The sequence below is a fragment of the Elephas maximus genome, chromosome 7 (assembly GCF_024166365.1).
Source record: "Elephas maximus indicus isolate mEleMax1 chromosome 7, mEleMax1 primary haplotype, whole genome shotgun sequence".
In the NCBI taxonomy this organism is placed as follows: domain Eukaryota; kingdom Metazoa; phylum Chordata; class Mammalia; order Proboscidea; family Elephantidae; genus Elephas; species Elephas maximus.
In genome coordinates, this window is record NC_064825.1 from 31884324 (window position 1) to 31899443 (window position 15120).

The following is a 15120-nucleotide window of genomic DNA, read 5'->3' on the forward strand; positions in this document are numbered from 1 at the left end:
TTGTATTAAATTCAATTACAGTCATGAACCACGTAACATCCATTCCAGCAATGACCAACCACACATATATCTGTGGTCCCATGAGGTTATAGGTAAGTTAGAACGGTTAGGTACGGTTCGTATTTAACGTTAGTTAATCAAATGTTTGTCTCAGTATATACCGTACCTTTCTATGCATAAAAGAACATTAAAGAAACACATCCAAATACACTAAAACATCTTTAACATGACAATACAGTAATAATAATAATGTTTTGATGCGTGTCACAAATTATCACCCATCTGTTATTACGAATCATTATATGTACCTCAAATTTTTTAATATAATAGGCTTTATGCGGGTCAGTTCATAACTAAAGGTTGTACGTTTGTAGCACAGGAATTGTTCAAATACAATATTGTGTTTGCACAACGTGCAGATCACATAACGTCCTATTTTACAGAACATATCATGGACGTTAAACGAGCCATGATTGTATTAGAAAGTAGTTAAAGTTGGTAAGAGATATTAAAAATATCACTAACAAGTTTCAGTAATGCTGATTTCTATCAATATTTGCAGATGGGATAAGATAGTCTTTCACAGAAAGTATTCGAAAATAATAGATATTAGGTAGAAGCTTTCTTTTATCCTTTTTTTTTTTTTTTACCTCATTTCCATCTTCATCAATTATTGAGATGTAGTTGGGATGAGTCTCATTGGGGTAGGACAACAGGACATCGTAATGGGCTAACTCAACAGAATCCAGTCCAAACTCTTTCCACTGGGATTGAATTTGCTTTGCAAGCTGAAAGTTTTGTTCTGTTCCTGCTAAATGTGGTATCTGTGTAAAATTACTGGTGAACGAAAATTAAAAGTGGTTAGAAATCAATGCTTAGTCTTTATCCTAAATCAACAACAAAATAAGGCAGATTTACATTAAAAAATATTTTGAAAAGTGATAAGGTAAAAAAGGAATGTAATGGTATTTTTGCATCAAATAGATTTTCAAAGCCTGTTTTGAAATGTTCGTGCTCTAATTTGTACTTATTCAAAAGAAAAACTGGACAAACTGATATTTATAGAGTCCTTGATGACACAGTTATTAAGAGCTTAGCTGCTAACCAAAAGGTCGGCAGTTCAAATCCACCAGCCACTCCTTGTAAACCCTATGGGTCAGTTCTACTCTGTCCTATGGGGTTGCTATGAGTCAGAATTGACTCAAAGGCAATGGGTTTGGTTTTCTTTTTTGGTTTGTATTTGTAGTCCTGTGGGCAGGCTCCATACAGTAGATGAAAAAAGTATCATATTCTTTCCATTTCTTTGCTTGTGTAAAATGTATTTGGGAAATAAAAAATATTTTCTTCCGAAAGGCCAAGCTGAGACATGCTAAGAACTACTGAGAATTAAATTTACTTTCAAACACTGAAAGTTATAGGCATATTTGAAACCAATTACCAACCATTTAGAAATTGTCCTCATTAAGGAATAATCTAAACATACGGTCACAAGCTCAGACTGAATTTCTCACACTCCATCAATCATGCGCTATAGTACATTAAAAATTAATGAAGAGAACTATTGTAACGGGAAATATCTTTAACAAAGATGCTATTCTGTACCTGGCCAAAATTTGGCTATCATGTCTTGAGTTCTTTACCTGTACATAGGGAGAATATCACTACCTCACTACTTCACAAAGATTTGAGGCTCATTGAGATAACTGACATTAAACGGCAGTTCTGAATTTTTTGTTGTTGGTGTTGTTCTAATCAGCTGGAAAGTGTGTCACAAATAATTTTTGCTCATACTGTAGAATACCAAATTTCATTAAAAAACAGTAATAATAATAATTTAGAAATTATCCAAAACAGTGACTGTTTTGTATATTCAAAAATATTACTTATATATACCTTTCTAGCTTGAAAAGTTTAAATATAATCCAAGTATCATTTGAAGCCTGTTACATAATATTATCTCATTTCATTTATAAAGCAAAGTTATGAGGAAGCTACTGGTATTCCTGTTTTAATACATTACATCTGGTTTACAAATGACAAGACTATGCTTACAGGAGTTACATGACTTAAAGTAAAAGGTGGAACTAGTATGCAAATGCAGACCATTGATATTCTGAGGCACTCCATCTAAAAGCTCTTCTAAAATAATTTCATCTTCCAGGACGTGAGGGAAGAAGGAAAGGCCCTCTAAAGAGATGCAAACAGTAAACAGGTCTGAGAATTCTACCAGGTGTTTACAGAACATAAAAGAAAACATGAGATATGCCTGTACCCCCAATACTGACTGAAAAGGCAGCCCCTACTTAACCCCCTGAACCTACAATCAGAGGTAGATAATTCACATAGGTAGTGGGGACCTTTAAGAGCAGAACAAAGGATCATAAAGTGGGAGAAGAAGGAAAGCTGGAGGCTTCTGATCCATGGGCAGGGGTGGATTACCCAGTCAGTAAGGTAAGCACAGGCTAAGTTGTGTTTATTTACTAATCTGTAGTGTGCAATTTCACATGGGCTTCACCTCATCTTTGAAATCGTTCACTACATATTAGTAAGCACAAGTAAACCCGTGTTTACCTTGCTTACTCGGTAATCCACCCCTGTCGGGAACTGTAAATTTGAAAACAGGCTCTGATTCTGTTGGAAGGGACTGTGGGGTTGGGAGGGACAGATGCCAGTCATAGCTACAAGCGGAATCTTTGTGGTGAAAAAATGTGAAATCATTCACTACATATGATCTGATAAGCAAGGTAAGCACCATGCTTACCTTGCCTATTGGATGATCTGCCCCAGTTCATGGTACATATGGCACATATAGATTGGAAGCTCTCTGATGTATAAATGACAAGTTGCAAATCTGGAGACTCCAAGAAGCTTCTAGAGATTTTGGCATCCTTGGGATGAGTGGGGGTGCTCTTAATCTCTTTGTGTGTAAGTGTGTTAATGGTGAACACCCTTGAGTTCTAAGTAATAAGAGAAACTTATAGAGGGTCATGGAGAATAAACAAGAACCTGGCTGCTAGGTTTTGCTCAAGAGTCCAGAAAGAAAAGTAAAGGAAGGCATTCATTTTTTTTTCTTTGTTGGTTAGTCCATGTCACAGGTTGGGAAAGGAAGAAGAAATCAGGGAAGAAGCTCTGTCTGGGAGTGAAGACTACGTCTCCTGGACCTCTATTTTTTATTATACCTATTATACATAACTACAGTGGAATAGGAGTGTCTGAGTGGTGCAAGCGGTTAATGTGTTTTGGTCATTAACTGAAAGGTTAGAGGTTCAAGTCCACCCAGAGGCACCTCAGAAGAAAGAACTGGTGATCTACTTCTGAAAAAATCAACCATTGAAAACCCTATGGAACAGTTCTACTCTAATATACATGGAGTCACCATGAGTCAGAATTGGCTGGACTGCAACTGATACTGGTACTGGTATAGTGGAATAAGTGCAAGAGGCAGAGGCGGGGTTTCCACAAAGGTAAAGAAGCTTACGCTTCAGGGTCTCTCACTTGAGAGAGCTCTTCCGATACACCAGGAGGTATCCTACCAAATTTTTATTAATAACTTTAATTCTACTATAATTAATAAAGTCATATATACATGTGAGTTTGTATATTATCCTTTTATATAAAATTATAAAAAATCAAAGAATACTTTTTTGTGACACATGAATTATAAACCATTCAAATTTCAGTGCCCGTAAACAACGTTTTATTGGAACAGTCACACTTATTCAGTTATGTACTTTCTATGACTTCTTTTGTGCTACAACAGCAGAGCTGAGTAGCTGTGACTACCAACTGGCCCACAAAGCTTGGCCCTTTCCAGAAAAAGTTTGCTGACTTCTGTTCTAAAACGTCTATAAAAGTGAAGTTCAGTTGAAAGCATATTCCTCACTATGTAAAATGTGATACAATAAGATCCCTGAGAGATAGAAACTAAAAAAGGTTAGCTACTGATACTTGAAATTTTGAATCAAAACTTCTAAACAGGAGGTGGGGTCAACATGGCAGAGTAGTAAGATGCTTCCTGTGGTCCCTCTTTCAACAAAGACCCAAAAAAAAAACAAGTGAATCGATTATATATGACTGTCTAGGAGTCCTGAACATCAAAGGCAAACTTGAGAAATTGGACTGAACAGCAGAGGGAGGGAGAGATGGTTCAGAAGCAGTGAGGAGTTGCCAGACCTGAGCTGGTGGAAATTGGCACCCTGCAGGCAGCATTGGCTGACGTGTGCAGAGAGGCAAGTAGGCGAGCTTAGGATGAGTTTTCCACATCTGGAGAAATTAAGTGGCAGAGAGTCTGCTCAAGCCTCCAGAACCAGCAAGAAGTGGTGCTCAATCAGCAAAAGGTAAGTACATGCATCTAACTTACTGCACAGATTAAAAAACACCCCCTTTGGGAAGAGCTGCTTTCCCATTTACCTTCCCACTCCCTGCTCTAAACCAGCTCCCAGGCCAGCTTCAGCAATTGCTGCATCCCCTGGGTCAGAAGTATCTGTCGCCCACCCCTAAAGCCATTCTACTGGCTTTGGAGACAGAACAAATCAACAACAACAAAAAAAAAAAAAACCAAACCTGTTGCCTTCGATTCGATTCCAACTCATAGTGAACCTATAGGACAGAACAGAACTGCCCCACAGAGTTTCCAAGTAGCACCTGTTGGGTTCGAACTGCTGATCTTTTGGTTAGCAGCTGTAGCACTGAACCACTACAGCACCAGGGTTTCCAAATAGGAAAATATAATCTGCCAGCTCCCTTAAGCTGGGAACTCAGTGAAGTTACAGGCATTTTTGCCTAGGCACAGGCATAAGGGGGCCATGGACTTTGAATGCATTCCACCTCAGCATAGGCCTGTGTGAGCCCATTTCAACAGAGTAAGCTCTCATTAGCACAGTACAACAGGGTATATACCTGAAGCCTATTTTAAAATGTATCAGCTATAAGGTGATGTGGTAGATTCGTGACATGTGACACCACTCTGCCCATTAAGCAGGGTCCTCATCTACCCACATCAGGATCCTGAGGACTGGTGGCTTCATCCACGCCACCTAACCATGCACAGCATGGGTCCAAGAATAAGTGGTACCTCCCAGTCCTTACAGCCAACAGCATTGGTCCCCATAGTCCAGCTGCAAAACCCACCCACCTACATGCTCTGGGGAGCAGGGACATGCTTTTCTTCCAGACACTCAGGGGTAGCCATCAGCCCCATGTCTTACTCAGTGCATGATCTCCTACTGCAGCCAGACACCTATGCCTATTCTAATCACCCCTGCCTGTCTAGGATGATAGCTGAAAGCCTGAACCATATACTTGGCCACCAACTACCTAGACACATACGAGAAAAATAAATGGACTTCTGGGCTCACATATCTAGTAACAGCTCCAATCATGCAGTGACAGAATGTGACAGCTTCAAAGGCACCAATAATCTAACTAGCCCACACAACCAGCCTATTTGGGCATATCAAAACAAAACTAGAAGCTATGACATAGTGAGCAAACATAAAATAAATACATATAATAACTTATTGATAGCTTGGAGACAAGAGTCAATATCAAATCACATAAAGAAGTAGGCCATGATGGCTTCAGCAAGTACCCAACACAAAGAATCAAGAAACCTCCTGGAGGAAGATAATTTCCTGGAACTACTAGAGATAGAATTCAAAGGATTAATACACAGGGCTCTTCAAGAGATCCGGCAAAATGCAGAACAAGCCAAGAAACACACAGACAAAGAAATAGAGGAACTTAAGAAGGTTATACAAAAGCGCAATGACAAATTAACAGACTGCAAGAATCCATAGAGAGGTAGCAAACAGAAATCCAAAAGATTAACAATAAAATTGTCAGACAGAATTAGACACTCAACAGAAAGTCATAGGAGCAGAATTGAGGCAATGGAAGTCTGAATTAGTGAGACTGAAGATAAAGCACTTGATGCCAACTTATCTGAGGAAAAATCAGGTAAAAGAATTTTTAAAAAATGAAGAAACCCTAAGAATTATGTGGGACTCTATCAAGAGTTATAACCTATGAGTGATCGGAGTACCATAAGAGGGGGAATAACAAAAAATACAGAGAGAATTACTGAAGATTTGCTGGCGGAAAACTTCCCTGGTATTGCAAAAGATGAGAAAATAACTATCCAAGATGCTTATCGAATCCCACACAAGTTAGATCCCAAAAGAAAGTCACCAAGACATATTATAATCAAACTTGCCAAAACCAAAGATAGAGAATTTTAAGAGCCACTAGAAATAAACAAAAAGTCATCTACAAAGAAGAGACAATAAGACTAAGCTCAGGCTACTTAGCAAAAACCACACAGGCAAGAAGGCAATGGGATGACACATATAAAGACTTGAAGGAAAGAAATTGCCAGCCAAGAACTGTATATCCAGCAAAACTGTCTCTCAAATATTGGGAAATTAGGGCTTTTCCAGATAAACAGAACTTTAAGTAATTTGTAAAACCAAACCAAAATTACAAGAAATGCTAAAAGGAGTCCTCCAGTTAGAAAATCAATAACATCAGATAACATCTCCAGACTAGCACACAGGAGAGAACAAACAGATATAAGCCCAGATAGGGAAATCACAAAGAAATCAAAGCTAAAACACTGAAAATAGGGAAACAGATATCAATATGCAAAAGATGACAACATTAAAACAAAAAAGAGAGACTTAAAAATGTAGTCACAGATCTTTCATATGGAGAGGCAGTCAAGGCGATATAAAGAAATAAAAGATTGGTTTAAACGTAGAAAAATAGGGGTAAATATTAAGGTAACCACAAAAGAAACTAACAGTCCTACACATCAAAATAAAAAACATGAAAAACATAAAGAATCAGCAAATACAAAATCAACAGCAATGGAAAGAATGAAAAGAAAACACAAAAAGAAAAATGACTCAGCACAGAAAATTAAGTGGAACAAAGAAATTGTCAACCCAAAGTGACCTATAAATACAATGCAATCCCTAACCAAATTCCAATGGCATTTTTTAATGAGATGGAGAAACAAATCACCAACTTCATATGGAAAGGGAAGAGGCCCCAGATAAGTAAAGCATTACTGAAGGAGAAGAACAAAGTGGGAGGCCTCACACTACCTGATTTTAGAGCATAGTCAAAAGAGCCTGGTACTGGTTCAACAACAGATACATAGACCAATGGAACAGAATTGAGAATCCAGACATAAATTCATCCACCTACAAGCAGCTGATATTTGACAAAGGCTCAAAGTGTGTTGAATGGGGAAAAGACAGTCTCTTTAACAAATGATGCTGGCATAACCGGATATCCATCTACAAAAAAATGAAGCAAGACCCATACCTCACACCATGAACAAAAACTAAACCAAAATAGATCAAAGACCTAAATATAAAATCTAAAAAGATAAAAATAATGGAAGAAAAAATAGGGAAAATGCTAGGAGCCCTAATACATGGCATAAACAGAGTACGAAACATTACTAACAATACACAAACACCAGAAGAGAAACTAGATAACTGGGAGCTCCTAAATATCTAACAATTATGCTCATCAAAATACTTCACCAAAAGACTAAAAGACAACCTACAGGCTGAGAAAATAATTTTGGCTACGATATATCTGATCAGGGTCTAATCTCTAAAATCTACAAGATACTTCAAAACTTCAACAACAAAAAAACAAATAATCCAATTAAAAAATGGGCAAAGGATGTAAACAGGTAGTTCACCAAATAAGGCATTCAGGTGGCTAACAAATACATGAGGAAATGCTCACTATCATTAACCATTAGAGAAATGCAAATCAAAGCTACAATGAGATACCATCTCACTCCAACAAGGCTAGCATTAATCCAAAAACCAGAAAATAATAAATGTTGGAGAGTTTGTGGAGAGACTGGAATACTTATACACTGCTGTGGTGGGAATGCAAAATGGTACAACCTCTTTGGAAATTGATTTGGTGCTTCTTTAAAATGCTAGAATTGGAAGTACCATATGATCCAGCAATTACACTCCTTGGAATATATCCTAGAGGAATAAGAGCCCTTACAGGAATAGATATATGCACACCCATGTTCACTGCGGCACTGTTCATAATAGCAAAAAAGCAGAAACAACCTAGGTGCCCATCAATTTACAAATGGATAAACAAATCATGGTGTATTCACAAAATAGAATACTAGGCAATGATAAAGAACAATGATGAATCTGTGAAACATAATATGGGTGAATCTGGGAGGCATTATGCTGAGTGAAATTATTCAGTTGCAAAAAGACAAATATGTATGAGACTGCTATTACAAGAATTCAAGAAAATGTTTAAACACAGAAGAAAACATTCTTTGATGGTTACAAGGGTGGGGAGGAAGGAAGAGGGAAATTCACTAACTAGATAAATAGACAGGAATTATCTTAGGTGAAGGGAAGGACAATGCACAATACAGGGGAAGTCAGCTCAGCTGGACAAAACCAAAAGCTAAGAAGTTTCCTGAATACAACCAAACACTTCGAAGGACAGAGTAGCAGGGGCAGGGGCCTGGGGACCATGGGTTCAGGGAATATCTAGGTCACTTGGTATAACAAAGTTTATTAAGAAAGCGTTCCACATTTCACTTTGCTGAGTGGCGTCTGGGGTCTTAAAAGCTAGTGAGCGGCCATCTAAGATGCATCAATTGTTCCCAACCCACCTGGAGCAAAGGAGAATGGAGAACACCAAAGACACAAGGAAAATACTCGCCCAAGAGACAGAAAGGGTCACATAAACCAGAGACTCCATCGGTCTGAGACCAGAAGAACTAGATGGTGCCCAGCTACCACCAGTGACTGCCCTGACAGTGAACACAACAGAAAATCCCTGACGGCGCAGGAGAAAAGCGGGGTGCAGAACTCAACTCTAGTAAAAAGACCAGACTTAATGGTCTGACTAAGACTGGAGGAACCCCGGAAGACATGGCCCCTGGACTCTCTGTTAACCCAGAACTAAAACCATCCTCAAAGCCAACTCTTTAGACAAAGATTAGACTCAACTATAAGACATAAAAGGACACCCGTGAAGATACATGAGACTAAATGGGCAGCTGTTCTCTGGAGGCAAGATGAGAAGGCAGAACGGGACAGGAGCTGGTTGAATGGACATGGGAAATCCTGGGTGGAAAGGTGTGTGCTGTCACATTACAGGGAGTGCAACTAGGGTCACATAACAAGGTGTGTATAAATTTTTGGTATGAGAAACTAACTTGAGCTGGAAACTTTCACTGAAAGCACAATTCAAAAAAAAAAAAAAAAAAAACTTCTAAACAGAATTTTTCCCAACAAATTGTCCACATCAACTTTCAAGTATATACTTACTATAAGAACTTCTTGATGTTCTCAGCTTTTAATTCATCCAAAAATACCTTCTTCACACTTTGTTGTGGAACAATGATTGATTCACTGGAGGATTTTATAAACCACCCTGTGAAATGCACACAAATAGAGCAATGAGATACAAGCTCATAGGCAGATCCTACTTTTCCTTATTGTTGCATCTGCCCGATGTGAAATACAAAATATCAATTATCTCTGGCGTTAACTGAGATTTTTCTGAAGTATAATTTCTCTTGCCTACTTTCCATTAAAAAAAGAACACGCACTCTTTTAAGAACTGTCTATATAGCATCAAATGGATAACAGAACTCAAAACATTAGGTAGGAAATCTAAGGGACAGTGAGTTTATGTTAATGGGGAAAGGACAATTGTGAAAAGGAGAGTGAGAATGGTTGCACAACTTACAGAATGTAATCAATGTCACTGAATTATACATGGAGAAATTCTTGAATTGGTGTATGTTCTGCTGCGTATATTCTCAACAATAACAAAAATAAATTTTAAAAAAGTACATGCAAACTGATTTTTAAATTATAATATAATTAAAATATCTTTTTATCCAATTTCAGAGATAGGTGTTGCTGCTATTCTCCCTAAGAAATGTTTTATGATGAAATCAGCACTGAACTTAAATATGGCGTTAATGTTTCTATTTATGAGGATAAAACATGATCTGTAGAAAGTTAAGGCAAAAAAGAGATCTGCCTTCTTTCTCCATGAAGGTTTTGTCCTCAGTGACTGCTCCTCTGCTTGCCAAGAATAGGCACTGAATAAATGTTTATAATGAATGAATTACGAATACATCTCAAGTACATAAATTATTTCAAAAAGTTGAAAGAAGCTCAGACTTCGCATTTGCTCTGGCTCTGAAACTAAAACAAAATGTGCTGAGGTTTTTTTGCAGTTGAAGTACCCCCCCCCCAAAAAAAAAAAAAAACCTGTTACCATTTAGTTGATTTCATTACCCTACAGGACAGTAGAACTGCCCCCATAGGGTTTCCAAGGCTGTAAATCTTTATGTGAGCAGAATGCTAAATCTTTCTCCTGTGTAGCAGATGGTGGGTTCAAACCACAGACCATTCGGTTAGCAGCCGAGCGCTTAACTGCTGTGCCACCAGGCCTCCAGCTCCAGCTGAAGTAGGCTTGAGAAATTCCGAGTCAGAAAACTACAGTGACACTACAATTCACCCAACATCTCTGCAAGGAGTCCAGCTTACAGAGGAGACCAGAGGCAATGAATGGCCAGATCACACAGAGCCTTTGGCCACTGTAAAGACTTTGGTGTTTAAACTGAGGGAGATGGGACACCATTACAGAGTTTGTGCAGAGAAATGATATGATCAGGGGATAAAATGGTTACCAAATTCAGCACCCAGCTAGCTCTCCTGGAACTTCCTAGTCATTGAATCAAATGATCACATACATACATAAACGCACATATACATACTGAAATAAACAGAGCTAAAGAAAATACAGTTCCACTTGGGCGTAAAACAGAATCCAGAGCAAGAGTAAAGTGCCTGGCAATACCTTAACCTGATCCTGTGCATAAAAGTCCATTTAGGAGTTTTCCCACCAAGAAAGAATAAAGTGCCTGCACCCCAGCACTGTGCTAGGAGGTTTACATTTTATTTCATTGCTATTCCCAATAAATTTCAGATAAACGACCCTCATCAAAAAGAAAGGGAAACTGAGGTTTAGAGAAATTTGGTAACTTATTCAAGGCGACTGAGAGAAGGTAGAGTCAAAAGTACAAAGTAAAAGTGTGAGCTTGTCTGCGTTGCCCTGGTTTTCTTGGAGAGTTGGGTTAACTCTGGTAAAGATCCTTTTCAGAGCTCTCTAGAAAATCTGGGGTCAAAGAAACATTAACCCAGTTTTCAGATGTGCCTTTTTGCTCCCAGGCTGAAAGAACGCAGAGAGAAAAAGTCCCCTGTACAGCACGGCCGTGAACTCTATCGCACACGTGAAGAAGCCCCAAGCCCATGGTTCCATAAAGATCCTGAGCAAGATCGTGCCGCTTTGAGCAAAGCTCCCTGGACGACCTGGTTCATCTGCCCCAAATATCTGCCGCTTGCTTTAAAAAGTACCTACTTCTTGCAAAGCTTAGGCGAGTGGAACTTTCTGAAGCCCAGTTTCAGGAATTCACCGTTCTACACCTTACCATGGGAATCTGTCCCACAAGTTACTGGTCCAGAATCAAATCCTGCACCGCCCCCAGAACCTCCCCACCTAATTAGTGGGTAGGGTCGCTGCGAGTCGGAATCGACTCGATGGCACTGGGTTTGGTTTTGGTTGGTTTTCATCACCACATACGTCCGACTCAAAATTGCTGCCCCTGAGGGAGAACGAGAAGCTTTGGTGACGCTGTGGTTAAGCGCTCTGCTGCTAACCTAAAGGTGGGCAGTTAGAACCCATCAGCTGCTCTGCGAAAGATGTGAAAAACTTTCACGAAGATTTACATCCTAGGAAACTCTAGGGGGGGCAGCTCTACCGAGCGCTACAGGGTCGCTATCTACCGGAAGGCAGTGGGTGTTTAGTGGGTTGGCAGGAGGAAAGCAAGAGCTCGGCCCGCGTGTCCCCGGAACCGCGAATTGCCCGGCTCCCCACGCCCGCGTATGCGCCGGGGTTTGGGTGGCTAGCGCGTCCCTACCGAAGAGGAAGCCCAGGCCAAACAGGCCGCCGGCCAGTACCAGCGCCCCAGCGCAGAGCCAGCTCCGGCGGCGCCAAGCGACAGCGGACGAGTCGGCGTCTTGAAGGAGATTCCACATCCTCGCGCGGGTCTGGCCCCCAGAGTGTGCCCCTCAACTCGCAGCTCCGCAAGGCAAAGCCCTCCTCCCACAAGTGCTTCTATTATCAGTTACTGGAGGCTGGAATCTGCTCCCTGGTATATCTAGTTTCTCCGCCCTCAAAGTATTTTCACTCTGAACCAATCGGAAGAAAGAAACCCAGCCCCTTATGAGAGGTTCTTAAAAAAAAAAAAAATTCTTATTTAAAAGAAAGAAAGGAGGAGGGAGGGAAAGAGGAAGAGAGGAAGGGGGACTACTCATCTCTCCACTCCCAGACCAAAATCTTCATTCCCTGAAAGGAAAACAGTGCTGCCCATACTGGCTGAAAGTTTTGACTCATTAATATTACTTGGAAATGAAACCATCATTTTCATCCCAGCTGATAACAAGAGCTGAAAGCTGTCTTTCCAACAGCCTGTAACAGCAGTTTGCACTCAATGAAAAATGAACAAATTTGAACAGGGGCAGGTTAGCCAATAGGCAAGGTAAGCAACGGCTTACTTGTGTTTACTTACTAATCTGCGGTGAACAATTACAAATGGGTTTCACACGCACTGGGTAGTCCGTCCCTGTCAGGGACTGTAAATGTGAAGAGGCTTTGATTCTGTAGGAAGGTGCTGTGGGATTGGCAGAAAGGCAGATACCAGCAATACCTACCCACTAACCCGCTGCCGTCGAGTCGACTGAAACAATCTTTGATGTGGTGAAAAAATGTGAAATTATTCATTGCAGCTGATCTGGTAAGCAAGGTAAGCACAATAATCCACACCCGAATTTGAATTTTATTCTTACTTATTATTTGGAATGTCAAAAATACATTCCATTTGATTTCTAGTTTTTCTGAAGTTCCCAGAGTTTGCCATAAGGAGTTCAGCTGGCCCAGGCAAGCCTAGAGCACACCCTACACCCTTCATACTCCAGGCAGGAAAGGAGCAGCTTCAAGCTTCAGCGAAAGAAGTGGCTGCATAGAGGAGTTTGAGTCCTAGGTTTGGAGGAAGGGTTTTTGAGGACTTACAGGCCATAAACCCCACTGTCTTAGTTGTCTAGTGCTACTGTAACAGAAATACCACAAGTGGATGGCTTTAACAAAGAGAAATTTATTCTCTCACAGTTTAGGAAGCTAGAAGACCAAATTCAGGGTGCCAGTTCCAAGAGAAGGGTTTCTCTCTCAGTCAGCTCTGGGGGAAGATCCTTGTCATTAGCCTTCCCCTGGTCTAGGAGCTTCTCGCAGGGACTCGGGTCCAATGAACATGCTCCACTCCTGCTCTTCTTGCGTGATGGTAATGAGGTCCCTAGCCTCTCTGCTGGCTTATCTCTTGTATCTCAAAAGAGATTGACTCAGGGTACAGCCTAATCTTGCAGGTTGTGTCCTACCTCGTTAACATAGCTGCTTCTAATCCTACCTCATTAACATCATAGAGGTAGAATTTACAACACAGAGGATAATTACATCAGATCACAAAATGGCGGACAACCACACAATACTGGGAATCATGACCTAGCTGAATTGACATACATTTTTGAAGCACCCAATTCAGTCTATAACATTCACCAAGAAATATGCCAGCGCTGCAGCCAAGCACACCCAGAGGTACAGACGGCCCCTGGACTTCGCCATGGCTTCTTCAGGACTGAGCTTGGGGGCGCTGGCTGCCACTGCAAGCCTCAGGACTGTGCACAAAAACAGAGGTGCTCAGGGACACGGGGAGGGCCCAGGTTGCTGCGGGGCTGGCCCTTGTCCCTGGCCCACCACAAAGCCTACCTCCACCCTCCTGATCTGTCCTGGCCACAATGAAAACCCCTGTCATCCCCATGGACTCTCAAGGGGGGAGAGGAAGCCCAGCTGAGGAGACACGTTCTTCCTGTTTGCAGGCAGTTTTCATTTTGTGGCACTGCAGTAACCAAGGTGACTGCTTGGAACTGCTAAAAATGCCCTTACTGGTTTCCGAAAGAACTTTCCTCATCCTGCTTTTTGCCACCCCTATCCCAGGAATTGTGAAATTTTAGCTGCAAAGTACATTTAAGTACTGCCTTTAAACTTCTCTGTTGATTATGTTGTTGTATTACGTGTCTTCGAGTGGGTTCCAACTCATGGCGACCCCTATGTACAGCAGAACGAAACAGTGCCCATTCTTGCACCATCCCCACAATTGTTATGCTTGAGCCCATTATTGCAGCCACTATGTTGATTATGCTGTTGCCAAATTCTCTATCCTTGTTTCTGCCTCGTCAAACTCAGGAAGTATTTCTGATCCTGGCTTTCCATTATAACACACCAGTTCCTCAACCACACATCGGTATCAAAGCTGATTGGATTCAGTTCATTCTTTTTTCCACTTGTCTGACAAGTCTCTTCTGTAACTCGTGGTTTCTTTTTAACTAGAGTTAATACCTACCTGACTAGCAAGTTGTAGGTTCAAATTAAAACAGATTAACCCCTGAGAGGGCCATGCACCATTCTTGACAGTTTCTCAACAAATGTCACCCTCTCTGACCTCATCCTCCTATTATGCTATAGGGCATCTTCCTTTAAAATCGATTAGAAAGGCCCCAGGCACTACGAAAGAAACTAAGGGAAAACAGAAGCACTAAGCATGGTATTACCCCCAATTAATTGGGATGTCCCATGAAACCATGACCCTAAACCTCCAAACGAAGGAACTAGATCCAATGAGGTATCTGGTTGTACACAAGTAGCCACAGCAGCTGCTTTTTTTTTTTTTTTTTTCTTGGTCATCATTGTACATGTATCTTTGTGGAGCCATGAAGGCAGGGGCTAGATGAAACCCCAGGGAAAGATCCTAACTTGCCTTGCCCCAGGCAAATTGGTAGATTACACTAAATCATTTCTCAAAAACTTTTTTTTTCACCTCTGAAAGTCTTTTGAATATTTTACCACACTATAATGAGTAAACAAACAAAAAAACAAAACTCTTTGTCAAGGAGTCAACTGCCACTCATAACGAATAAAAAAAAG

The 15120-nt window shown here is 40.6% G+C and overlaps 1 protein-coding gene across 1 annotated transcript in view; it reads right to left on the minus strand.

Moving 5' to 3' along the window:
- The window catches only part of LOC126078777 (Putative N-acetylated-alpha-linked acidic dipeptidase), a 67462-nt gene extending 55237 nt beyond the window's left edge, over positions 1-12225 (minus strand). Inside the window, exons 1-3 of the mRNA XM_049889564.1 lie at positions 12008-12225; positions 9339-9444; positions 651-837 (exon numbers count right to left, since the gene is read on the minus strand). Of these exons, the coding sequence (XP_049745521.1) occupies positions 651-837; positions 9339-9444; positions 12008-12125 (411 nt within the window). The 5' untranslated portion in view covers positions 12126-12225. The remainder of the gene's footprint in view (positions 1-650; positions 838-9338; positions 9445-12007) is intronic.
- Positions 12226-15120: the final 2895 nt, after the last annotated feature.